Genomic DNA, 27,939 nt, shown 5'->3' on the forward strand with positions numbered 1-27,939 from the left:
ACAAAACCTATCAAATAATAAAAATTATAATACAAGAAGCTGAGGAGCTTCTGGTTATATTGCAAGCCAGTTTTTTTTTTTTTTAAGATTTGATGATACTCATAGCTTTGACATAGTTTATTATTGAGAGATAAAGCAATTAAAACTATATTTGAATATATATGGTAAAACATTTTAATTTGGTATTTTTACTAAAGAAACAGTAAAAATAGAATTAGGGTTGATTATATATTTTTTATCTCCATGTTTACAATACTACATTGGTAATTATTTAAAGTATATCACATTAGTTAACAGCACATCTGCTCATTTCAGAATATCTTTCTGAAAACAAGAGATTTGTTGGAATTTAAATGTAACATTGAGTTGCAGTTGACTTAACGGTTTTGCATCCTAGTTACTAATATGATTTTACTGCATTATCTGAATTAAAGTCTGAATCAGTCTAAAATTCATTTCCCTCTCTTTGCAGATCATGTATCAGTTGGAGGACTTGGAGACAGCTTTTATGAATATTTGCTAAAGGCATGGTTAATGTCTGACAAGACAGATCTACAAGCTAAGAAGATGTATTTCGATGCTATTAAGGTAAACCCAAATTTAAATCATCGTTGCCACTCAACTAACTTAAAACTTGCATATTAATCAAGCTTTAATGAAAAAATGGAATACTACCTGAGTGGGTTACAAAATGTTTCCAGTTAGGTAGAGTTCAATATGTGCTAATATAATTATAACAGTAATAATCATACTTGATAATGTTTAGTTCTAATAGGGCAGTTAAAAGTTTTTTTTCATGGTTCAAACCTCAGTTAAGATTCACACATCTGAAAAAGGGTATTTTTCTTCAACAAGTATGAGTTCCCTATTAGAGTCACACTTAAAATTATGGAGAGGAAAAAATCCTGAATTTATTATATATTCTAAAAATTGAGGAAGTTAAAATTGCCCAAGATTACAGACAATCCTAATGGCTACCTCCCTTTGAAGTAAACTTACCTCCAGAGATAAATAGACAGTACTTTCATATAAAAATCTGAACTAACCAAACTAATATTTCATCGAAGATTATTAATAGTTTTCAAAGGTCCTTTGTGATGGAGGAGGAATGAGAGTGAACAAATATTTGAATTACCTTCTGTTTACTAAGTAGTGTGTTAGATAGATACTTTATGTAGTGTTTGTTTCCTTAACTAGTTTTTTTTTTAATTTTTATTTTATATTAACCATGTTGTGTTAGTTTAAATAGTTTTTTTTTTTTTAAGGTTTGCTTTTTTTTTTAAATTTATTTATTTATGGTTGTGTTGGGTCTTCGTTTCTGTGCGAGGGCTTTCTCTAGTTGCGGCAAGCGGGGGCCACTCTTCATTGCGGTGCGCGGGCCTGCCACTATCGCGGCCTCTCTTGTTGCGGAGCGCAGGCTCAGTAATTATGGCTGACGAGCCCAGTTGCTCCGCGGCACGTGGGGTCCTCCCAGACCAGGGCTCGAACCTGTGTCCCCTGCATTGGCAGGCAGACTCTCAACCACTGCGCCACCAGGGAAGCCCCTAAATAGTTTTTTTTTTTAAGTGAAATGTAGTTGATGTATGATATTATGTTAGTTTCAGGTGTACTATATAGTGATTTGACATTTGTATATGATATGAAATTATCACCACAATGAGTCTAGTAACCATCTGTCCCTGTACAAAGTTATTACAATATTATTGACCATATTCCTTATGCTGTATATTGCATCCCTGTGGCTTATTTTATAATTGGAGGTTTGTACCTCTTAATCCTCTTCACTTATTTCTCCTGCTCCCTCATCCCCCTCCCCTCTGGCAACCACCCATTTGAACACTTAGGTTGCTTCCATATCTTGCCTATGGGAAAAAATGCAGGAGTGAACATGCAGGTGCATATATCTTTCCATATTAGTGTTTTTGTTTTCTTCAGATAAATACCCTAAAGTGAAATCGCTGGATCATATGGCAGTTTTATAGTGGCTGCACCAATTTACAATCCCAAAATAGTGCACAAGGATTCCCTTTTCTTCATATCCTCACCAACACATGTTATTTGTTGTCTGTGATGATAGCCATTCTGACAGGTGTGAGATGTTATCTCATTGTGATTTTTCATTTGCATTTCCCTGATGATTAGTGATCTTGAGCATCTTTTCATGTGTCTGTTGGCCGTCTATCTGCATTCCATCTTCTTTGGAAAAATGTCTAGTCAGGTCTTCTGTCCATTTTAATCTGGTTATTTGTTGAGTTGTATGAGTTCTTTGTGTATTTTGGATATTAATCCCTTATCAGATATATTTTCAAATATCTTCTCCCATTTAGTAGGTGGCCTTTTCACTTTTTTTTTTTTGTTAGTTTCCTTCACTGTGCAAAAGCTTTTTAGTTTGTTGTAGTCTCACTTGTTTATTTTTTATTTTATTTTCCATCCCTGAGGAGACAGATCAAAAAATATATGGATATATATAGATATATATATACACACATATAGATATATATATATTGCTAAGACCAATGTCAAAAGAGTGCACTGCCAGTGTTTTCTTGTAGGAATTTTATAGTTTCAGGTCTACACTTAAATCTTTAATCAATTTTGAATTTATTTTTATATATGGTGTGAAAAAGTAGTCCAGTTTGATTCTCTTGCATGTAGCTGTGCAGTTTTCCCATCACCATTTATTGAAGAGGCTATCTTTTTCTCACTGTATATTCTTTCCTCCTTTATCATAGATTAATTGATCATATAAGCATGGGTTTATTTCTGGGCTCTCTATTCTGTTCCATTGATCTATGTGTCTGTTTTTGTGACTGTACTGTATGGTTTTTATTACTGTAGCTTTGTAGTATAGTTTGAAAGCAGAGTGTATAATACCTCCAGCTTTGTTCTTCTTTCTCAAGATTGGTTTGATTATTTGGGATCTTTTGTGGTTCCATACAAATTTTAGAATTATTTGTTCTGGTTCTATAAAAAATGTCTTTGGTATTTTGATAGGGATTGCATTGAATCTGTTGATTGCCTTGGGTAGTCTGGTCATTTTAACAATATTTATTCTTCCAATCCATGACCATGGTATATCTTCTCATTTGTTTGTGTTGTCTTCAGTTTCTTTCATTGATGTCTTATACTTTTCAGAGTACAAGTCTTTTACCTCTTTGGTTAGATATATTCCTAGGTATTTTACACTTTTTATGCAGTCGTAAATGGGATTGTTTTATTAATTTATCTTTCTTATAGTCTGTTATTAGTGTATGGAAATGCAACAGATACCTGTATATTAATTTTGTATCCTGCAATTTTAATGAATTTATTTATTAGTCCTACTACTTAGGTAGTGTCTTTAGGATTTTTCTATATATAGTATGTCATCTGCAAAGAGTGACAGTTTTACTTTTTCCTTTCCAATTTGGACTTCTATTTGCTGTGGCTAGGCCTTCCAAAACTATGTTGAATAAAAGTGACAAGAGTGGGCATCCTTGCCTTGTTCCTGATCTTGTTGCTTTCAGCTTTTTATCATTTATTATGATGTTGGCTATAGATTTGTCATATATGGGCTTAATTATCTTGAGGTATATCCCCTCTGTATCTACTTTGTTGAGAGTTTTTATCATAAATGGATGTTGAATTTTGCCAAAAGCTTTTTCTACATCTATTGAGATGATCATATGAGTTTTATTCTCCAATTTGTTAATGTAGTCTAGCACATTGATTGATTTGCAGATTCTACACCATCCTCGCATCTCTGGGATAAATCCCACTTGATCATGGTGTATGATCCATTTCATTTATTGTTGAATTTGGTTTGCTAATATTTTGTTGAGGATTTTATCATCTATGTTTATCACTGATATTGGCCTGTATTTTTTTTTTTTTTTTTTTTTTTTGGTTTTGGTATCAGGGTAAAACTGGCCTTATAGAATTTCAGAAGCATTCCTTCTTCTTCGGTTTTTTGGAATAGTTTGAGAAGAATAGGTGTTAACTCTTCTCTAAATGTTTGGTAGAATTCACCCATGAAGCCAACTGATTCCAAACTTTTGTTTGTTGGAACTTTTTTTTTTATTACTGATTCAATTTTTTTACTGGTAATTGGTCTATTAATATTTTCTATTGATATTTCCAGTTCCATCTTAGGAGATTATCTATTTCTAGGAATTTTTTCATTTCTTCTAGGTTGTCCATTTTATTGACATATAAATGTTCATAGTAATCTCTTATGATCCTTTTTATTTCCATGGTATCATTTTAACTTCTCCTCTTTCATTTCTGATTTATTTATTTGGGCCCTCTCTTTTTTTCTTGATGAGTCTGGCTAAAGGTTTATCAATTTTGTTTATCTTTTCAAAGAACCAGATCTTAGTTTCTTTGATCTTTTCTATTGTTATTGCAGTTTTTTGGTCTCTATTTTATTTATTTCTGCTCTACTAACTTTGGGTTTTGTTTGTTCTTTTTCTGTTTCCTTTGGGTGTAAGTTTAGGTTGTTTATTTGAGATTTTTCTTGTCTCCTGATGTAGGCTTGTATTGCTACAAACTTCCCTCTTAGAACTGCTTTTTCTGTGTCCCATAGATTTTAGATCAATGTGATTACATTTTCACTTGTCTCCAGGTATTTTTTTATTTCTTCTTTGATTTCTTCAGTGATCCACTGGTTGTTACTAGTGTATTGTTTAGCCTCCACATGTTTATGTTTTTTGCATTTTTTCTTGTAGTTTATTTATAGTCTCATAGCATTGTGGTGAGAAAAGTTGCTTGATACGATCTCAGTTTTCTTAAATTATCTATTTATTAAGTCTATTTGGTCTAATGTGTCATTTAAGGTCAGTGTTTCCTTATTTTCTTTCTGGATGACCTGCCTATTGATGTGAGTGGGGTGTTTAAGTCCCTTACTATTATTGTGTTACTGTCAATTTCTCCTTTTATGTCTGTTAATATTTGCTTATGTATTTAAGTGGTCTTATGTTGGGAGCATATATATTTACATTATTATATCTTCATCTTGGATTGATCCCTTGATCATTACGTAATGTCCTTTTTTGTTTCTTTTTACAGTCTTTGTTTCAATTCTATTTTGTCTGATGTGGTATTGCTTCCAGATTTCTTTCCATTTCCATTTGCATGGAATAATCTTTTTTATCTATCAGTCTGTGTGCCTTTAGATCTGAAATGAGTCTCTTGTAGGCAGCATATATATGGGTCTTGATTTTTCCATATATATGGGTCTTGATTTTTCATCCATTCAGCCACTCTGTGTCTTTTGATAAGAGCATTTAGTCCATTTACACTTGAAATAATTATTATACGTATGTACTTTTTGCCATTATGTTCATTGTTTTTGTAGTTCTTTTTTGTTTCTTTCTTATTCTTTTTCTCTCTTCCCTTGTGATTTGATTACAATCTTTAGCTTTATGTTGTGTTCCTTCCTCTTTTTTGAGTGTGTGTATCTATTATAGGTTTTTGGTTTGTAATTACCAAGAGGTTCATATTGAACATCATTCATATGTATATATGATTATTTTAAGTTGATGAGCTCTTAAGCTTGAATACGTTCTAACCACTCTACATTTTTATTTCCCCCACCACGTGTAATGTTTTTGATGTCATATTTTACATCTTTTTTTTGTGTATCCATACTACTTATTATGGATATATATGATTTTACTACTTTTGTCTTTTAACCTTCTTACTAGCTTTATGTGGTTGATCGACTACCTTTACTATCTGTTTGTCTTTACCAGTGATGTTTTTCCTCTCATAATTTTCATATTTCTAGTTGTGGCCTTTTCTTTTCTGCTTAGAGGAGTCCCTTTAACATTTCTTATAAAGCCAGTTTAGTGGTGCTAAATTCTTTCAACTTTTGCTTGTTTGTAAAACTCTTTATCTCTCTTTCAAATCTGAATGATAACTTTGCTAAGAAGAGTATTCCTTGTTATAAGCTTTTCCCTTTCATCACTTTAGATATATTGTGCCACTCCTTTCTGGCCTGCAGTGTTTCTGCTGAGGAGACATCTGATAGTTTCATGAGAGTTTTCTTGTAGGTAACTAGTTGCCCTTCTCTTGCTGCTTTTAAGAGTCTTTATCTTTAATTTTTACCATTTTAATTATGATGTGCCTTGGTGTGTCTTGTTTGGGACTTTCTTTGCTTCCTGGGCCCGGATGTTTGTTTCGTTTCCCAGGTTAGGTAAGTTTTTAGCTATTGTTTCTTCAGATAAGTTCCCTGTCCCATCCTGTCCCTCTTCTCCTCCTTGGACCTGTAATGCAAATGTTAGTATGCTTGATGTTGTGCCAGAGATCTCTTAGGTTAACCTCATTTTTTTAATTTCTTTTTTTATCTCCTTTCTGTTCAACTTTGTGTGATTTCTACTACTCTGTCTTCCAGATCACTAATTCATTCCTCTATATCATCTAACGTACTGTTTATTCCTTCTAGTATATTTTTTAAATTTCCGTTATTGTATTCCTCAGCTCTGGTTCTTCCTTATATTTTCTAACTCTTTGTTGTTGAAATTCTCACTGTATTTATCCATTCTTCTCTTGAGTTCAGTGAGCATCTTTATGATCATTACCTTGAATTAGGTAGGTAACTTACATATCCTAATCTTAGAGAAGTGGCCTTATGTGGGAGATGTCCTGTTGGGCTCAGCCTCTTACATAGTTTAGATATGAAATTAGAAATTTTTTAAAAAAAATAATAATAATAATTCATAGGGGAAAAAATGGATATTTGTAATTCCAATGATGTTGCCATTGTTCTAAAATCAGTGTCCCTAAAAGGAATTCTGGGTGATTTCACAATAGACCAACTTATTTGTTTAAATATAAATACAACTTGTACTGCTCTAGTTGACTGGATTTAATATTACATTGGTTCCCTCCAAGGTCAGTAGTGAACTTCACTAAGTAGAGCAGACACAACTCTTTACTATTTCACATATAGGAACCAGACACCTTAGTTAGAACATTGACCTTCATTTCGCACAGCCTTTAAAGGACATGATAAACATTAAAAGCATACTAGGATATGGTCCATATGGCCTCTTCAGGTTTATCTTTCTTCATTCCTATGAGGTTTCAGGTTTTAAACCAGGGAGTTCTCCATACAGTATGGTTTGCATTATGTCATTTTTAATTACAGTCCTGGCAGACATTTTAATTATTCTAATTTTAAAGTGGCCCCCTAAGATCTTGATGTTCCAGGAAAGGCAACTTTAAAATACTCTTTGAAATAATTTTCCTCCAGTTTTGAGAACTATACCCACACAGCTTTTAGCATATTGTATTTAGACAAACCATTGACAGGAAAATCCATTAAGAGCAAATGAAGTCAAAGTGTTTCCTCTTTCTCTTAATAGTAAAAACACTTTCAATCCATTGTGCATTTTCAACATAGAAAGCAAAGCTAGAACAGTTATACTTCTGATTTTAAGAAGTAGTCATGTGTTACATAGTAAAGTTTCTTTGTATTGCTTGTACTTTAAAATATCATTATTATGAAAGAGAGGATCCCTTACAATACTGTTCCGGACAGTTGAGTTACTGGAGATGTAGTCCATCAGTTTTAGCTTCCAGTGCATTTTGGAAATCATTTAATCCCAGAGTGGCATGTTTTCTTTCGTTGTGTTAATAACGAAATACTTTGAGTTTTCAACTGGCTGTTATGGCCTCATCTGGAAGCCATACTAAGAATCTATAGTGGTGGATGCTCATGCTGCAAGAAAGTCCACTGGAGTGAATGATACCTGGGCAGGTGATGTATTAGGCATTTAGGATTCTATAGGCACAGCCAACTAATTTTTTTCAAATGTAGAAGGATGAAATCACAAAATATACAGTACTCTTTTTTCCTAATCAATTCTCTGTTGGCTTGACACAACAATTTTTAGAGCCACTAAAGACTATTTTTTCCTCCTTTATATTTATTTACATTTTCCCATTGCCACACAAACATTGTTTTAAAAGTCTTGGAACTTCGTTGTAATTTATTTTGAGAGATAGCAACTTGGTCAGAATCATGCCAAAAATAATATAGTACTTTATTCAGGATCTGTAACAGGGTAATAATGTTTCTCTAATGCATGCTCAAAAGCTATTACTCTTGCCATGTAGAAAGAATAATTTCTTGGGTGATGAACAAGTATCTGCTTGAAGGACTTTATTGCAATTTGTGCTATGAGAAGTATAAATAGCTAAGATGTTCAGTTGCATTAAATAAGAATGAAATATTAATGTAATAACTAGACCATCAATAAAATTAGCTTAACCACAGTTAATGAGCACAGTAGTGCGTTCATTTATTTCTTACCATCTTGGTGTTATTTGTTTATTTCCAGTAAAGGTAGGAGAGGTTTTATCTACCTATGCATTCATTTTCATTCATTCTTCTGTATCACAAGTAGTCTGTATCTACTACAGGCATGCCTTGGAGATATTGTGGGTTCAGTTCCAGACCACTGCAATAAAGTGAATAACACAGTAGAGCAAGTCACATGAAATTTTTGGTTGCCCCGTGCATATAAAGTTAATATTTACGCTATACTCTAGACTGTACAATAGCAGTATGTCTAAAAAAACAATGTACTTACCTTAGTTAAAAAATGCTAACCATCATCTGAGTCTTCAGTGACTTGTAATTGTAATGTTAAAGATCACTGATACAGATCACCATAACAAATATAATAATAATGAAAAAGTTTGAAGTATTGCGGATTATCAAAATGTGACACCGAGACATGAAAAGAGCAAATGCTGTTGGAAAAACAGCGCTGATAGACTTGCTTGACGCAGGGTCACTGCAAAACTTCAGTTTGTGAAAAATGCAATATCTGCAAAGCACAATAAAGCAAGGCTCAATAAAATGAGCTATGCCTGTATTCCCAAATGTGATTCCTAAAATCCTCTCTTTTTTTATAATAGTATAACAGTTATAGACACAATCATAGCCCTTCTCCTTCCAAGAAGTAATTGGGGGTGTAGGGGAGCATTTCCTGTTAAAGTAATTAAAAATAGTAATGCCAAGCACTTTCACTACAATTTTGGGTTTTTTTTTTAAAAAAAGGCTTATCTTATTTTGTTTATTCAAAAGAATATCAGCAGTCCTGGGGCAGAAATAAAAGGTGTTTAACAAGCCACTTTTGTAAACATCATTTCTTCCAAATTTACAGACCTTTATTCTTTTTTAAAAAAAAATACTTATTCATTGTATATTAATGTCCTTTTTAAAAGAATTATTAGGGAGGAATTTAATTCGAGTGTTACCACAATGGAGATGTGATGATGATAAATGACCTTTATCAAGTGCTAATCACAGTACTGACTGCTTTATAAGAAAAATGTTGCAGTTTTTTCAGTGGATACTACTATTCCCGTTTTATGCATACGGACACTGAGATTTAAGGATACAGTAAGCAAATTACCCACAAAGTTTACAGATAGTAAGTGTCAGAGCTGGAATTTGAAGCCAAGCAGTCTGATTGACTCAAGAACAGCTCCTTTTTCCCACTCTGTTTTGCTACCCCTCCAAGCCTAAGAGAGAGAAAGGAGGGGTAATACCACCAGCCTGGATTTTATACACAAATATGGTCTGTTCAGCATTCATGGTAGAGCCTGTGCTTTGTGTTGTTTCTCCATTTGTGAAAATGGAAATGCACTAAAGCAGCTCTTACCACTATACCAGTGGCCTATCTTTGAAAAGGAAACAGCTTTTTCAGTATGAGGACTACAAGTGTTTGGTCATGGAAGCAAGCAAAACCTACTGGGCTGGCCCAACAGTGTTAATTCTAACTAACCAAACTAATAAGGCATAGACTAGAGGACATATACAGAGAGCAATAACATGAAATTTCAGGTTGAATTGGATTTGTAGTAACAAACTCAAATCGTGAGTGATGTTTTATCTTTTTTTATTTTTTTAATGTTGTGGTATAAATCTGAGAAGAGATTACAAAATGTTGAAAATAAGTATTTTTTTCAGGCAATTGAGACTCACTTGATCCGGAAGTCACGTAACGGACTGACTTACATCGCAGAGTGGAAAGGGGGCCTCCTGGAACACAAGATGGGCCACCTGACCTGCTTTGCGGGAGGCATGTTTGCCCTCGGGGCAGACAACGCTCCTGAAGGCCTGACCCAACACTACCTTCAACTCGGGGCTGAAATTGCCCGTACCTGTCATGAATCTTACAATCGCACATGTGAGTACCTGTTACTCTTCATACACAATCTGTGTGCTTTTTATTTCATTCAGTAAGGAACTTTGTCCATTTTGTCCATTTGTTGCCATCAAAAGAACATCCACCATGCCTGATGAAACTTGATGATCATGATTAATATCTTAAATGAATCTCTATTTTTACTTCAAGAAGCATTGCTCTTCTATATAAAAATATTTACCTTTAGTTTACCAAGAAACAAAAATCCAGGCCATAAAGGGTTAAGTCTGTCTAACTTATTGGCCCTGCTTTAGGTAAATAACATTGGGTGAGAGTCTCTTTCCCAGTACAAAAGAAACTTGGTATGTTATAAACCATTATTAATCTTCCCAGAATCTCCATGAAATATATGATGAGTCTGGCGGCCTTCTTATAAAATAGGAGTTTGATGTACAAATACTAAATAACCTTCATGACATAATGACTTATAATTCTCAACCACTGATTTTCTAGCTCACTAATAAGGTGGTGCTTTGCACCTACCCAGTGGGTGCTCAGTAAATGGTGGTTAAATGAAAGAAAATAAGGGATCATTACCATTTTCTAAAATGGACTCTTTTCGATGAATAAATTATAAAGGTATATTGAATATTGCTTATTATAGAGTGTTTATAATTATTCCTTAAAATGATTGTTTTGGCACCTCTCTTGAATGTTGTAAGGTACTTTCTAGTTTCACTTAAGTTATAGACACTAAGCATTGTCTAGGACAATAACCCTTGTCCTCCATTGCATCTCCTTTAGTTGCGAAACTGGGACCAGAAGCTTTCAGATTCGATGGCGGTGTTGAAGCCATTGCTACGAGGCAAAATGAAAAATACTACATCCTACGGCCAGAAGTTGTTGAGACTTACATGTACATGTGGCGACTGACTCATGATCCAAAATACAGGAAATGGGCCTGGGAAGCTGTAGAGGTGACGTTTTAGTTTGCTCATGTTTCTTATAGAAAAATGTCTGTGGAAAAAATGTTCAGTGATACCTATAAATCTAGCATGTCAACTTTTCTATGATTTTTAAAGCTTAAAGTTTTGACCCGCCATCTTTCCATTCAAGATTGAGTGTTTTCAGTTAAGTCATCCTATATCCCTGGCTTCAGCTTTGCTTTATGTAACAGTGATATAAATATACCTACTCTGGTGTTGAAGGAGAAATCTAGAAAGGCATATTATAAAATTAAGTTCTCATGACTATAAAAATGGTGATCGGTTAATTCCACAAAGGATTATGGGCAACTTGGGAATAGTTACCCCAAACTGCTCTCTGTTTCAAGAAACCACTATGTGATTGCTTCTTTTAGTCTTTGGGCATGAAAATGATAAAATATGCTTTATTAGCTACTTAGAGCTAAATTTTAGAAAGTACCTATAGAAGAACTACTTTGTACAAGAATATTCCAACACTAGTCTCAGGATTCTCCGAATATCTATAAGCTTCCTATCTGTCCAGTGTGTTATTTGAATTGTCTTTGTCACTTCTTGGGTCTCTTCCTGCTGAATATGGTGTATCATCTTCCTAAACTAATCTGTTGAACACTTTGTGTGCTGAATGCCAGCAGAGGTGCCCTTCAGGATATGCATCAAACAACGTCTAATTTTAAGAGCTATCATTCCAAAAGGAGTGAGAGGGAATTCAGGGGATAAGAACAAGCAAATGCTTTAATTACATTCTCTTATTGTCTAGCACTCCTTGTTAGAAAGTTAGCTGTCTTTTAAAACCATTAGGAATAACTCCTCTCGGGAAATCTGAAATGAATATTGCCTTTGTGTAAAATTTAACTGATATCTTAGGAAGCCATTGATGAATCTTGCTTATTACCCTCTTCATTTAATGTGTGTCTTATAACCAGTTGTCAGTCATTTTAAGTAATAGCAATTTTTTAGGCCTCTTTTTTTTTTTGCATAATTTTCTAATTATGGTTAGTTGTAATTTCAGTTTCTTTAAGTTTATGTTTTTTCCTCTGAAAAAAGTATATTAAAATTGAGGTTCATCTAAGCCTTGGTGATTGGGAATTATTTTGGTCTTCAATAGGCCAGCAAAGAAATTAAGGTTAATACTCACCTTGCAAATATCAGTTTAAATTGAATATATCAGAAATAACATATTTCATCAAATATAAAACACCATAATTGATAAGAAACACCATTTTATATACCATTAAGAAAGCACAACACTACCAATTAAATTATGACATTGCCAATTTTAGAGCCGTTAAAGTGTGAAAAATATATAACAGAATTGATCAAAAGTGGAAGAAGTAAGTAAATACTGTCATGAGGGCAGGAAGCTTCCATTTGCTTGGTTCTTTGGTGGGGGGTGCATTGTTTGTTTGTAGGGTAATAAGGCTGGTTTGATGTGTTACGATTTTTATCCATTAACCCCTTTTAGTGTAGCATATGATGTCAAATTGTTAACTTGTCACAACACAGGAATTCCCCTTGTTTTTGCCAGTAGTATCAATAACTTCTGTTAGAACTTGAGGTGTATTGGGGAGGGAGGAGTGCTAGGGGCTCTTGGCCTTTTGTAAAGCACGAAGATCATAGACTTAGAAGGTATGGCAGCCCTTTTTTTTCCTTTTTTCCTGTGTCCCATCTCCTCAGCCCACCCTATGTCTCAGCTACGGCTCCAGTGGGCGGCACCCTGACCTGCGGGCAGCATGACTTCCAGCGCCCAGTCTTGTCAGCTGTGCTGACTCAGAGCCCCTTCACAGGCAGCTGGCTGTGGTCTGGGAAGCGTGGGAGAGTCTGCAGCCCCAGCGGCAGCCCTCAGCCAGTGAGGTTTTAGAGTTGATGGATAACTATCCATTCTTACTCCTCTGAAGAATAATTCTGAGATGCATTCTAGATGGTTCCTTACAGGGTTTCCAGCGGGAGCAAGCCCCCCCCCATGCACACAGCAGTGACCTGCTCAACGTGTATTTCGCTGGCCCTTCTCCCTTCCTTGTTTCACTCTCCCCACTCACTCGCTCACTTCCTGATATCACCTCCCCCAAAATCTCCCTGCATCCAATCCTCGTCTCATGCTCTGTTTTTAGAGGAACTCTTGCCCAGAGGCTGAGAGCCCCAAGAACAGATTGTGGTGAAATGATGTTCTGATCAGACTAAGCGGCCTGGTTACATGGCCACTTCCACTGTGGAAAAACTGTAAAACCAGGGCCTATTACGGGGGGCCCAGGAGAGCTGCTTGTCCCCAGCTTCACATCCCTAAAGTCTTAAAATTTAGACTTGACATGAAGGTTTTTCATTTTTTGAAAGTTAAAGATGCCTCTTCAGCATCCTCCCCCTTTTTTCTTCTTAACTTACCAAAAGCCTCAAAAAATAAAAATAGCTAGGCCTCTCTAAACACCTGAAAGGCCCCTGTCACTGTGCTAAGTGTGCCTTCATCTTGAGTTTTATTCGTTTTTTTTTTTAAACATCTTTATTGGAGTATAATTGCTTTACAGTGTTGTGTTAGTTTCTGCTGTATAGCAAAGTGAATCAGTTATATGTATACATATATCCCCATATCTCCGCCCTCTTGAATCTCCTTCCCATCCTCCTTATCCCACCCATCTAGGTGGTCACAGAGCACCAAGCTGATCTCCCCGTGCCGTGGAGCTGCTTCCCAGTAGCTATATGTTTTACATTTGGTAGTGTATATATGTCAATGCTACTCTCTCACTTCGTCCCAGCTTCCCCTTCCCCCACCCCGTGTCCTCAAGTCCATTCTCTACGTCTGCCTCTTTATTCCTGTCCTGCCCCTAGGTTCTTCAGAACCATTTTTTTTTTTTAGATTCCGTACATATGTAGTAGCATACGGTATTTGTTTTTCTCCTTCTGACTTACTTCACTCTGCATGACAGACTCTAGGTCCATCCACCTCACTGCAAATACCTCCATTTCATTTCTTTTTATGGCTGAGTAATATTCCATTGTATATATGTGCCACATCTTCTTTATCCATTCATCTGTTGATGGACACTTAGGTTGCTTCCATGTCCTGGCTATTGTAAATAGTGCTGCAGTGAACACTGTGGTGCATGACTCTTTTTGAATTATGGTTTTCTCTGGGTATATGCCCAGTAGTTGGACTGCTGGGTCATATGGTAGTTCTATTTTTAGTTTTTTAAGGAACCTCCATACTGTTCTCCATAGTGGCTGTATCAATTTACATTCCCACCAACAGTGCAGGAGAGTTCCCTTTTCTCAAACCCTCTCCAGCATTTATTGTTTGCAGATTTTTTGATGATGGCCATTCTGACTGGTGTGAGGTGATACTTCATTGTAGTTTTGATTTGCATTTCTCTAATGATTAGTGATGTTGAGCATCCTTTCATGTGTTTGTTGGCAATCTGTATATCTTCTTTGGAGAAATGTCTATTTAGGTCTCTGCCCACTTTTGGATTGGGTTGTTTGTTTTTTTTGATATTGAGCTGCATGAGCTGCTTGAATATTTTGGAGATTAATCCTTTGTCAGTAGCTTCGTTTGCAAATATTTTCTCTCATTCTAAGTGTTGTCTTCTCGTCTTGTTTATGGTTTCCTTTGCTGTGCAAAAGCTTTTAAGTTTCATTAGGTCCCATTTGTTTATTTTTGTTTTTATCTCCATTCCTCTAGGAGGTGGGTCAAAAAGAATCTTGCTGTGATTTATGTCATAGAGTGTTCTGCCTATGTTTTCCTCTAAGAGTTTTATATTGTCTGGCCTTACATTTAGGTCTTTAATCCATTTTGATTTTATTTTTGTGTGTGGTGTTAGGGACTGTTCTAATTTCATTCTCTTACACGTAGCTGTCCAGTTTTCACAACACCACTTATAGAAGAGGCTGTCTTTTCTCCATTGTACATTCTTGCCTCCTTTATCAAAAATAAGGTGACCATATATGCGTGGGTTTATCTCTGGGCTTTCTATCCTGTTCCATTGATCTATATTTCTGTTTTTGTGCCAGTACCATACTGTCTTGATGACTGTAGCTTTGTAGTATAGTCTGAAGTCGGGGAGCCTGATTCCTCCAGCTCCGTTTTTCTTTCCCAAGATTGCTTTGGCTATTCAGGGTCTTTTGTGTTTCCATACAAATTGTGCAATTTTTTGTTCTAGTTCTGTGAAAAATGCCATTGGTAGTCTGATAGGGATTGCCTTGAATCTGTAGATTGCTTTGAGTAGTATAGTCATTTTCACAATATTGATTCTTCCAATCCAAGAACATGGTATATACATCTCTCCATCTGTTTGTATCATCTTTAATTTCTTTCATCAGTGTCTTATTGTTTTCGGCATACAGGTCTTTTGTCTCCTTAGGTAGGTTTATTCTTGGGTATTTTGTTCTTTTTGTTGCAATGGTAAATGGGAGTGTTTCCTTAATTTCTCTTTCAGATTTTTCATCATTAGTGTATAGGAAGGCAAGAGATTTCTGTGCATTAATTTTGTATCCTGCTACTTTACCAAATTCATTGATTAGCTCTAGTAGTTTTCTAGTAGCATCTTTAGGATTCTCTATGTATAGTATCATGTCATCTGCAAACAGTGACAGTTTTACTTCTTCTTTTCCGATTTGGATTCCTTTTTTTTCTTTTTCTTCTCTGATTGCTGTGGCTAAAACTTCCAAAACTATGTTGAATAATAGAAGTGAGAGTGGACAACCTTGTCTTCTTCCTGGTCTTAGTGGAAATTGTTTCAGTTTTTTACCATTGAGAATGATGTTGGCTGTGGGTTTGTCATATATGGCCTTTATTATGTTGAGGTAAGTTCCCGCTATGCCTACTTTCTGGAGGGTTTTTATCATAAATGGATGTTGAATTTTGCTGAAAGCTTTTTCTGCAGCTATTGAGATGATCATATGGTTTTTCTCCTTCAATTTGTTAATATGATGTATGACATTGATTGATTTGCATATATTGAAGAATCCTTGCATTCCTGAGATAAAACCCAATTGATCATGGTGTTTAATCCTTTTAATGCGCTGTTGGATTCTGTTTGCTAGTATTCTGTTGAGGATTTTTGCATCTATGTTCATCAGTGATATTGGCCTATAGTTTTCTTTTTTTGTGACATCTTTGTCTGGTTTTGGTATCAGGGTGATGGTGGCCTTGTAGAATGAGTTTGGGGTGTTCCTCCCTCTGCTATATTTTGGAAGAGTTTGAGAAGGATAGGTGTTAGCTCTTCTCTAAATGTTTGATAGAATTCACCTGTGAAGCCATCTGGTCCTGGGCTTTTGTTTGTTGGAAGATTTTTAATCAGGGTTTCAATTTCATTGCTTGTGATTGATCTGTTTATACTTTCTGTTTCTTCCTGGTTCAGTCTCGGAAGGTTGTGCTTTTCTAAGAATTTGTCCATTTCTTCCAGTTTGTCCATTTTATTGCCATATAGTTGCTTGTAGTAATCTCTCATGATCGTTTGTATTTCTGCACTGTCCGTTGTTACTTCTCCTTTTTCATTTCTAATTCTATTGGTTTGAGTCTTCTCCCTTTTTTTCTTGATGAGTCTGGCTAATGGTTTATCAATTTTATCTTCTCAGAGAACCAGCTTTTAGTTTTATTGATCTTTGCTATTGTTTCCTTCATTTCTTTTTCATTTATTTCTGATCTGATCTTTATGATTTCTTTCCTTCTGCTAACTTTGGGGTTTTTTTGTTCTTCTTTCTCTAATTTCTTTAGGTGTAAGTTTAGGTTGTTTATTTGAGATTTTTCTTGTTTCTTGAGGTAGGATTGTATTGCTATAAACTTCCCTCTTAGAGCTGCTTTTGCTGCATCCCATAGGTTTTGGGTCGTTGTGTTTTCGTTGTCATTTGTTTCTGAGTATTTTTTTATTTCCTCTTAGATTTCTTCAGTGATCTCTTGGTTATTTAGTAGCATATTGTTTAGCCTCCAAGTGTTTGTATTTTTTACAGTTTTTTTCCTGTAATTGACATCTAGTCTCATAGCATTGTGGTCAGAAAAGATACTTGATATGATTTCAATTTTCTTAAATTTACCAAGGCTTGATTTGTGACCCAAGATATGATCTATCCTGGAGAATGTTCCATGAGCACTTTGAGAAGAAAGTGTATTCTGTTGTTTTTGGATGGAATGTCCTATAAATATCAGTTAAGTCCATCTTGTTTAATGTGTCATTTAATCCTTGTGTTTCCTTATTTATTTTCATTTTGGATGATCTGTCCATTGGTGGAAGTGGGGTGTTAAAGTCCCCTACTATTATTGTGTTACTGTCGATTTCCTCTTTTATGGCTGTTAGCATTTGCCTTATGTATTGAGGTTCTCCTATGTTGGGTGCATAAACATTTACAATTGTTATATCTTCTTCTTGGATTGATCCCTTCATCATTATGTAGTGTCCTTCTTTGTCTCTTATAATAGTCTTTATTTTAAAGTTGATTTTGTCTGATATGAGAATTGCTACTCCAGCTTTCTTTTGATTTCCATTTGCATGGAATATCTTTTTCCATCCCCTCAGTTTCAGCCTGTATGTGTCCCTAGGTCTGAAGTGGGTCTCTTGTAGACAGCATATATACAGGTCTTGTTTTTGTATCCATTCAGCCAGTCTATGTCTTTTGGTTGGAGCATTTAATCCATTTACATTTAAGGTAGTTATCGATATGTATGTTCCTATTACCATTTTCTTAATTGTGTGGGGTTTGTTTTTGTAGGTCTTTTCCTTCTCTTGTGTTTCCTGCCTAGAGAAGTTCCTTTAGCGTTTGTTGTAATGCTGGTTTGGTGGTGCTGAATTCTCTTAACTTTTGCTTGTCTGTAAAGGTTTTAATTTCTCTGTGGAATCTGAATGAGATCCTTACTGGGTAGAGTACTCTTGGTTGTAGGTTTTTCCCTTTTATCACTTTAAATATGTCCTGCCACACCCTTCTTGCTTGCAGAGTTTCTGCTGAAAGATCAGCTGTTAACCTTATGGAGATTCCCTTGTATGTTATTTGTTGTTTTTCCCTTGCTGCTTTTAATATTTTTTCTTTGTATTTAATTTTTGATAGTTTGATTAATATGTGTCTTGGTGTGTTTCTCCTTGGATTTATCCTGTATGGGACTCTCTGCACTTCCTGGACTTGATTGACTATTTCCTTTCCCATATTAGGGAAGTTTTCAACTATAATCTCTTGAAATATTTTCTCAGTCCCTTTCTTTTTCTCTTCTTCTTCTGGAACCCCTATAATTCGAAAGTTGGTGTGTTTAATGTTGTCCCAGAGGTCTCTGAGACTGTCCTCAATTCTTTTGTCTTTATTCTGCTCTGCAGTAGTTATTTCCACTATTTTATCTTCCAGGTCACTTATCCGTTCTTCTGCCTCAGTTATTCTGCTATCGATTCCTTCTAGAGAATTTTTAATTTCATTTATTGTATTGTTCATCATTGTTTGTTTGCTCTTTAGTTCTTCTAGGTCCTTGTTAAACATTTCTTGTATTTTCTCCATTCTGTTTCCAAGATTTTGGATCATCTTTACTATCATAACTCTGAATTCTTTTTCAGGTAGACTGCCTATGTCCTCTTCATTTGTTTGGTCTGGTGGGTTTTTACCTTGCTCCTTCATCTGCTGCATATTTCTCTTGCTTCCCGTTTTGCTTAACTTACTGTGTTTGGGGTCTCCTTTTCGCAGGCTGCAGGTTCGTAGTTCCTGTTGTTTTTGGTGTCTGCCCCCAGTGGGTAAGGTTGGTTCAGTGGGTTGTGTAGGCTTCCTGGTAGAGGGGACTCGTGCCTGTGTTCTGGTGGGTGGGGCTGGATATTGTCTTTCGGGTAGGCAGGACTGCATCCAGTGGTGTGTTTTGGGGTGTCTGTGACCTTATTATGATTTTAGGCAGCCTCTCTGCTAATGGGTGGGTTTGTGTTCCTCTCTTGCTAGTTGTTTGGGATGGGGCGTCCAGCACTGGAGCTTGCTGGCTGTTGGGTAGAGCTGGGTCTTAGCATTGAGACGGAGATCTCTGGGAGAGCTCTGGCTGATTGATATTATGTGGGGCCCGGAGGTCTCTGGTGGTCCACTGTCCTGAACTCGTCTCTCCCACCTCAGAGGCTCAGGCCTGACACCCAGCCAGAGCACCAAGACCCTGTTAGCCATGTGGCTAGAAGAAAAGAGAGGAAAAAAAGAAAGAAAGAATAATAATAATAATAAATAAAATAAAATTTAAAAATTAAGTAAAAAAAAAAAAGAGAGAGCAACCAAACCAATAAACAAATCCACCAATGATAACAAGCACTAAAAACTATACTAAGATAAACATAAAAATCAGAAACAAGTCAGTCACAGACAGCAAACCCCAAGTCTACAGTTGCTCCCAAAGTCCACCGCCTCAATTTTGGGTTCATTTGTTGTCTATTCAGATATTCCACAGATGCAGGATAGCTCAAGTTGATTGTGGAGATTTAATCCACTGCTCCTGAGGCTGCTGGGAGAGATTTCCCTTTCTCTTCTTTGTTCGCACAGCTCCTGCGGTTCAGCTTTGAGTTTGGCCCTGCCTCTCTGTGTAGGTTGCCCTCAGGCGTCTGTTCTTCTCTCAGACAGGACGGGGTTAAAGCAGCGGGTGATTAGGAGACTCTGGCTCACTCAGGCCGGGGGGAAGGAGGAGTACAGAATGCGGGGCGAGCCTGCGGTGGCAGAGGCCGACATGGCGTTGCAACAGCCTGAGGCGCGCAGTGTGTTCTCCCTGGGGAAGTTGTCCCTAGATCACAGGACCCTGGCAGGGGCGGGCTGCCCAGGGTCCTGGGAAGGGAGGTGTGGATAGTGACCTGTGCTTGCACACACGCTTCTTGGTGGCTGCAGCAGCCGCATTAGCATTTAAGCCCATCTCTGGTGTCTGAGTTGATAGCTGCGGCTCGTGCCCATCTCTGGAGCTTCTTTAGGCAGTGCTCTGCCTTCTGTGGACAGACAGGGAAGGAATCCCCTCTCCTCATGCACCCCAAAACAGTGGTCTCTTGCCTCTTAGGCAGTTCCAGACTTTTTCCCGGACTCTCTCCCAGCTAGCTGTGGTGCACTAGCCCCCTTCAGGCTGTGCTCACGCAGCCAACCCCAGTCCTCTCCCTGGGATCTGACCTCCGAAGTCTGAGCCTCAGCTCCCAGCCCCTGCCCACCCTGGCGGGTGAGCAGACAAGCCTCTCAGGCTGGTGAGTGCTGGTTGGCACCGATCCTCTGTGGGGAATCTCTCCGCTTTGCCCTTTGCACCCCTATTGCTGCGCTCTCCTCCGTGGCTCCGAAGCTTCCGCCCGGCCAACCCCCGTCTCTGCCAGTGAAGGGGCTTCCTAGTGTGTGGAAATTTTTCCTCCTTCACAGCTCCCTCCCAGAGGTGCAGGTCCCGTCCCTATTCTTTTGTCTCTGTTTTTTCTTTTGTCCGACCCAGGTACATGGGGAGTTTCTTGCCTTTTGGGAAGTCTGAGGTCTTCTCCCAGCGTTCAGTAGGTGTTCTGTAGGAGTTGTTCCACATGTAGATGTATCTTTGATGTATTTGTGGGGAGGAAGGTGATCTCCACATCTTACTCCTCCGCCATCTTCTGGACTAGTCTTGAGTTTTATTCTCAGGACAACCTCATGTTGAGAAAAGGCATGCTGCCTGGGTCCAGGAAACTGAGGCCACAGCTAGGGAGTCTGGAGCTTGGATTTGGTCCCCACCTCTAAAACGTTAGATTGTCTTCTTGACTACTCTGGTTCACCACATCAGGATTGGGGGAGAAAAAGAATGAGTGGAGGTGAACTGAAAAGATGAACAACGTTTGGGTAGTGCCTACCCCAAAAACAACTCTTTTTTCTATAATAAAAGAAGGAGCTTTTAGAAATTTCTACGGGAGGGAGGGTTAGCTGTTTATCATGCCTGGCCCTCTCTTTAGCTTATTTCTTTATTACCAAAGAACTTCAAGGGGCAAACCAAGAAAAACTTCTGTGGATAAAATCTTTTTTTTAAGAAGATGTCTAGAAATAGGATTTCATTATGTTCAGTAATAACAAATTTACCCATGTCTTCTAAATCTTGGGGTTTTTTTCCTTTTTTACAAATAATTTTTGGCCTACTCCATGTATCTGGTATTTGACTTTTTGTCAAAAAGAACTGTTATCAAAAAAGAAGGAAGGAAAAATATAATAGGACCTGAAAGTTCCTTTCTTCAGGCTTTTCCCCCACTTAGCTCTTTGTCTGAAACTAAGACTATAATGGAAGCTTTTTTTTAAGTTAATTGTTCTTATATTCCCCAGGGCTTTTAAACAGTACCAAACGAGGAGATGGGTGTTTTTTATTCACATAGCCTGCCAGTTAGATTTTCTTTCACCTGGTAATTAAATGCTTCTCCTCCGGGCCCCATGCTCTCTCCCTTCTGCCCTCCAGCCCTAGGGTGCAGAATCAATATCCTCATTATCAGTGTCTGCAGATGGAAGCTGAGCGCTCAGCACCACATTCCTGCTCCCTGCCTTTGCCTTCCATCTCACGTTTTCTGGGCTCCGCATGCTTAGAGCCGTGCTTTCCTCCAAAGCCCTTTTCTAGCCAATGAAGATTTTTCTCAACTAACATGGCAAGATCTATGCCATATCTTCTTGGTAGTTGAGCTAAATGGGAGGAAAATATGATGTAATTATGCACATAAAAAAAGAGGAACAGGGTTGTGATCTGTAAAAGAAAACTGAAAAATAAATGAATAATGACATGAGAACCTAAGAGTAACATTTTTTTTCATGTTTCTTGTGTTTTCTTTATCTCATTAAAAATTTTAAGGGGTTTAGGCTTACACTATTATTTTTGTCCACATTCTATGAATTAGAACCAGATTTCCAATGGCAGTTTGTATACAGTGGAAATCTTTATTTGACCATATAGTTATTAGAATTAATAGGATGTAGTGAATAGAAAATAACTTTCCTGGAGATGACTATGCCTGGTAACCAGCAAAGCAAACCAGTGTAATTTCCAAATACAAAGAGCGGTCAGGTTAGCAGCAGCTGACAGAATGGAAGGCAAGTTATTTTAGGTGTTACCTAAATTTTCGTTCCCACACTGCCCAACCAGTGTCCTTTCCCATCTCTGACTGTAGTACTCGTTGTAGTCAGGCAGCTATAGAAATGTAGGCTCATTTGTCTCTTGGTAGTTACCAGTGGTTTCATCCCATCTTTCTTCCATCTCAGACTAAAGAAAAGAAAAATGTATTTCAGAAATAGATACCAAGCATGTTTTTTTCACTGCTTTCCATTTTCTCTTTTATATCTGTCGGTCACCAGTATCACTCAGTACTCCACAATCAATTTTTTTTAAATAAGATATTCTGATGATAGTAGCAGCTGTTTTTGGTCCAGTACACTTTCTCAACCAGCGGCTTAGAATCCCAGTTGACATGAACAATCTCTCTAGACCAGGGGTCAGCAAACTTTTTCTGTAAGGGCCAGAGAGAATTAGGCTTGGGGGCCCTATGCATTTACTCAACTCTGCCATTGTAGTGAAAAAACAGAGCCACACACAATATGTAAACAAGTGAGTGTGACTGTGGTTCAATAATACTTTACTTACAAAACAAAAAGCAGGCTGGATATAGCTTGTGGTCTGTAGTTTGATGCATCCTGCTCTAGACCATAAAAAGAAATGGTAAAAATCACTGAAATTCCAGAACTAAATGTAGAAGTGTTTCCAATTAGATGAGATATACCGTCCATATGTCCTTTAACTTTTCATACTTTATTTGCATTTACATGTTATGGTTTTTTAAATTTTCACCTGAAACTATTGCAATCTGTCATTCCATTTGAATCCTTATTTTATTTAAATGTGACAATCTAATGGTAAAAATTTGTGACAGTCAGTTTACTGGAATGTGACCATTTTTTTCCCTCCTCTTTGTGATTTAGGCCTTGGAGAAACACTGCAGAGTGAAAGGAGGCTATTCAGGCCTCAGGGATGTTTACTTCCATAAGGAGAGCTATGATGATGTGCAGCAGAGTTTCTTCCTGGCAGAAACACTAAAGTAAGTAAAAATTATTCTGGATGTATGTGACTAAGATACCTGAAGAGATCTTCTTTCTAGTTATCTTTATCATGAACACATTCAAATAACATCAAGCGTGACTGCTTCCGAATGCCATTCTACATGCATGGCAGTAATTGCAGGTGTGTTTTCATCATCATGTAAGTTCAATGACTTGGGACTGCTTTGTATGGTTCTCGTACACAGGGACCAAAGCACAGAGCAGCTTCTTTCTTCGGCATTAATGAGTATACCCCTTAAGGTTTTGCTATACTTGACGGTTGTCCATGATTCTCCATAAGATGAATGGAGACATTGATGTGTTTTTTTTCTGTCTCTTTGTGGTTTCACTGGCTGACAGGGTCTCTCAGGCCTCACATACCCATGTTTCTCTCTCCAGATATTTGTACTTAATATTTTCTGATGATGATCTACTTCCACTGGAACACTGGATCTTCAATACCGAGGCACATCTTCTCCCTGTACTCTCTAGGGATATAAAGAAAGTTGAAGTCAATGAGAAATAAAAAGACATTTTATATTTTACTCTCCTCCATTCCCTTCACTGCATACCTTAATTATTCTTTTTCTGGTGATCAGGCATATGATGAATTTTTATTAATAGGTCTGTGATCATTCTAAGTTTTAAAATTGTTTTGCAGTCTTTTATGTTTATTATCATAGACATAGATGGACCTAAATTCCTTATTGTAGCCTTTATTATTCATTCAGTGAATCACATGGTTTTTTGTTTGTTTGTTTGTTTTAAGTAATCTTTTATCTCTGGAGTTCATGAAGGTGTAGTATCATTTTTATTAAACTGAATAGAATGGTATACCAATGACCTCTTAATTACAATTTTGATTTGACTGCAAAAATTTTTCCTCCTCTATGAGGAGATGATGTCTGCTTTAAGCTGTAATGTTTTGCCATGTTGCAAAAAGCCATAATAATAAATTAAATAATAAAAAAGCTTTTTCCTTTTCAATTTCGTGTTAATCTGGTTTGTCTATCCACCAGAGACAGATCTTATAACTGTGACAAGCCTCCTTATGCAGGTCTATCATTATTTGATAGAATGTCTTCTAAAATACTTTACTCACATTTTAATTCAAATTAGAATGTCATCCCAAAAGGATCATCTCCTCTTGACCTCATTTCATTGGATCCACGGTATATTTTTGTTGGTTACTTATATTAGTGTTTCCTAATTTGGGAATTAGTTCTCAGGGTTTACTTTAAATGTCCTGTGTCATCTCTGGATCATGTACTGGTTAATTTCTTCCATTCTCTACCACACAGTGAAGTGAGCTTTCCAGTTTTTCAGAGCTCTGCTGTTACCGAATTATATTTTTTTAAAGGAAATTGTATAACTTTTAGTGTGTTAGCTTTTGCTTTCATCTGAACATATGAAGAAATTGGGGCTCTCTCCGAAGAGAGGGTGAGTATTTCATACGGTTTTTTGTTTGCATTTCATCTTTAATTTTTTTTTTCTCAAAAAAAAAGAAACCATTACATTTCGTTCAGGTTTTTCAGATTTGAAAAGAGCACTTTCTCAAATGTAGTAAATTATTTCATTTCAGTTTATGAAAGCAGGATTTAACTCTGAAAGAATTTTTGCCAATGTGTCTATTCATGGTCAATTGAGGAAAATCTAATAAACTTTTAGGCCAAATTAGGATATAGTGTATTTTGTCTGGTTAAATTCAACATAGCGATTTCTGCTTAGAAGTAATATGTAGGAATGGACACTCCCAATCCCCTACAATACTGTAGCAGATAAAAATAATTATGATTATATGACTCTTCAAAGCATCTTTTTGAGATATGAATGGTTTTCCCAAAAATAGATCTGGTGACACCTTGTGTTTTCTTATCATATTTGTTCATATTTTATATATATTCCCATGAAAGGGCTAATATGATGATGCATATACTGAGGTACAAAGATTTTGACCACCTGCATTTTCAGCTACAGTGGTCAAATAGATCAGTGCAACCCCACGGATTAGGCTGAAGCGCGTGAAATTGAGGCATTTGTAGTTTAAAGATTGTTCAGTATCAGCAATTTCATGTGATTCAACCTAACATTTTTTAAGACAATTATTTTCTTAGATCTCAATAGACTTAGTTGTTTTAGCTATTTCAGCTTTTGAAAGTGTTTCAAAAGATTTCCTTTGTCTGAAAGGACCACCTTGTGTGACCTGCCCTCTTTTTCAATATTATTCGTTCAAACAATAAATCAACAAAATTAGTAAGTGAAAAAGATCCCTTAGTACGTCATGATTGCTATTCCCAGGACTTAAAGGCAAAACATAGAAGATTCTTGTTAAAATTGGGCCATATGTATTTAGATTATAATTTTCACATGAATGTCCTTGGACTAGCAATTTAAATTAATTTATTTTCTTTGCTTTTCAATCTGATTTGCAAGAGCACAAGCTGATAGGTATTTCTGCAGCAGATAGGATATTAAAATCAGGTTGTATGTACACACTGCACTGTGACGTACCTTTTGTATTCTGGAATAAATAGGCAAGAAGATTGTACTACGTGTTGCTCGGCCAGTGGCAAGAACAAAGTTATTTCGATTCTAGAACTTGGACATTTTAACAAAACCCAAAACACCAAAAATGTAAACAAGATAAGACATTAATATTATGGTGATGGAATTTAATTAAAGTTATATTTTGCATTAATTATTTCAAACAACTGAAGTCCTTAGGTAAATGCTGTCTTTCATTCATTTTCAGCAAAAACTGTGCAATTAAGTTTACATATGTTTTCACATCCCAAAAGGTGAATAATAAAAATAGCACTTAATTTTGTGTTTCTGCATTTGTTTTGCGATACGTCGTGCAATTAATATTACACATATAAATTGTATAGCAGTTTACAGAACTCAGTGATGTTTGTCATGACGCCTTCATATGTACTACCAGTTCTTTCCATTGATTGTTTTTGATTTGTACTTAAATCCATTCTGTCATTTCCAACTTTATATAAATCTCTAATGTTATGGGAAACGATAGATCGACACGTAATTTTTAAAAACTATATTTGTAAAATTTCTCTATTGTAAATAAAGCCTTTTAATATATCTCCTCATTTGTTGTTTTTTTTTTTTTTCCTTTTAAGGAAGCTTTTGAATATGTTGGGATGAGTGTGTACAGTTGCAAATGGAAATATTAGATCCTAACAGTGATTCCGTACCACACCCGGAGAATTGTGACGAGGAAATATTTCCCATTAAAAACTTTAAATTGCAAATAATGTTGCATAACCACCTTTAGTTAATCAAACAGTTTTATTAAGAATCTAACATATGGTGAACACCAGGGCAGGTAGGGTAGAGGCAGGGAGTTGGCGTTAGAAATAACATAAAGAGTACGGCCCTTGCTCTTAAGTTTACAGTCCAATCGAGGAGATCAAACTCCCCCACCACCACCACCGCTGAAACAAAACAAAACAGCATTTCGTTGTGTTAAATGAGAAGTTAATTCTGCTGTAGATGGTCAGGCGGGCAGGAGGCCACTAGGATTTGGGTGGTCAAAGAGGCTTAGTAGAAAAGAGACAACGTAAGCTACAAGAGAGCCTACAATATTTTTTTAAAAGCGTAGGTTTTTCAAATTCAGGTGGTACTTTTTAAAATGTTTCAGACATTTGGGTTGCTGTTCTCTCTGCCTGGAATTCTCTTTCCTAGATGTTTTTCTGGCTCATTCCTCACCTTATTCAGGCCTCTGCTCAGTTGGCACCTTATCAGAGTAGCTTTCTTGACAAATCAATATAACATTCCCCATCACCCTTTGCCCCGACTCTATTTTACTTTCTATTTAACATTTGTTATATAACATATATGTTTCCTTAAGTGTCTGTTGTATGTCTAACCTCTTAGAATTTAAGCCCCATGCAAACAGAAAGTTACTTTATTGGGTCTTTCTCTCCCTGCCATGTTCAGTGCCTAGAGTGGCATCTCACACTTGGTAGTACACAGTGAGTGTTTGGTTAACAGATGAATGAATGAATGAGATTCTACCTTATATTCATAGGCTTTGCTACAGCTATTTGCAAATGTCTTAAAAGTAGTACATTTTTTTAAAATATTAAGTACCAGTATTACATAACATGCTGTTGTTTTAAATAAATAATCATAAGAATGGGTAATTTTTTATTGCTACTTATAGTAGTTTTAGGGAAATATAGAGTAAATTAGTATTTATGACTGGAATCAACCCTCAACCAACAGATTTTTTTTATGCCATTTATATCATTAAGGTACCATGTATGGCCTTGTGTAAAATACACACCAAAAAAATTGTTAAGTCATGATTTCTTTAATACTGAGTTTTTTCAGTGTTTCTGTTTGAATAGCCTACTATTGTTTTCTGTAACTTAATCTCACAGTCCCTATATCATATAAAAAAAACTATTTCAATAGCATGAAGCAAAGAAATTGGTTTTTCACTTAACGTAGAGTTAGTCAAATGCGAACCTTCTGAATTCAATTATTTGTAACACAAATGATGTTGGTTGCGTTTACTCTGTTGGTGACAGGATTATTTAAAAAGATTCTAAGCATGATTTTTATTCATACTAATTGTCAACCATCCACACAGTGATGGCAACTTGACAATCAATACATCTAATTTCTGATAATTATATGTAGATAGTTGCTTAAATTTCTAGGAAAACAATATAGATCTTTTTTTATTCAAGCACAGAGTTCATTTTCTAATTGCCCTTCTAGCTCCTTAGGTTGGGGCTGAGGGGAAATCTTATGTCATCTTTTTAACTGATTTAATGACCCAAAGACTGATCTCTGTTTTTTCCTGGCTCATTCCG

At 36.4% G+C, this 27,939-nt stretch overlaps 1 protein-coding gene across 3 annotated transcripts in view; it reads left to right on the forward strand.

The window, feature by feature from the left end:
* The window catches only part of MAN1A1 (mannosidase alpha class 1A member 1), a 168,920-nt gene extending 142,768 nt beyond the window's left edge, over positions 1 to 26,152 (forward strand). For all 3 annotated transcript variants that reach the window (XM_068551129.1, XM_068551131.1, XM_068551130.1), the window contains 5 exons: positions 473 to 588; positions 9,965 to 10,184; positions 10,947 to 11,119; positions 22,982 to 23,097; positions 23,498 to 26,152. In XM_068551129.1, coding sequence (XP_068407230.1) covers positions 473 to 588; positions 9,965 to 10,184; positions 10,947 to 11,119; positions 22,982 to 23,097; positions 23,498 to 23,624 — 752 coding nt within the window. In that variant the 3' untranslated portion in view covers positions 23,625 to 26,152. The remainder of the gene's footprint in view (positions 1 to 472; positions 589 to 9,964; positions 10,185 to 10,946; positions 11,120 to 22,981; positions 23,098 to 23,497) is intronic.
* The last annotated feature ends 1,787 nt before the right edge of the window (positions 26,153 to 27,939 follow it).

The sequence above is a fragment of the Eschrichtius robustus genome, chromosome 9 (genome assembly GCF_028021215.1).
Source record: "Eschrichtius robustus isolate mEscRob2 chromosome 9, mEscRob2.pri, whole genome shotgun sequence".
NCBI classification, from domain to species: Eukaryota; Metazoa; Chordata; class Mammalia; order Artiodactyla; family Eschrichtiidae; genus Eschrichtius; species Eschrichtius robustus.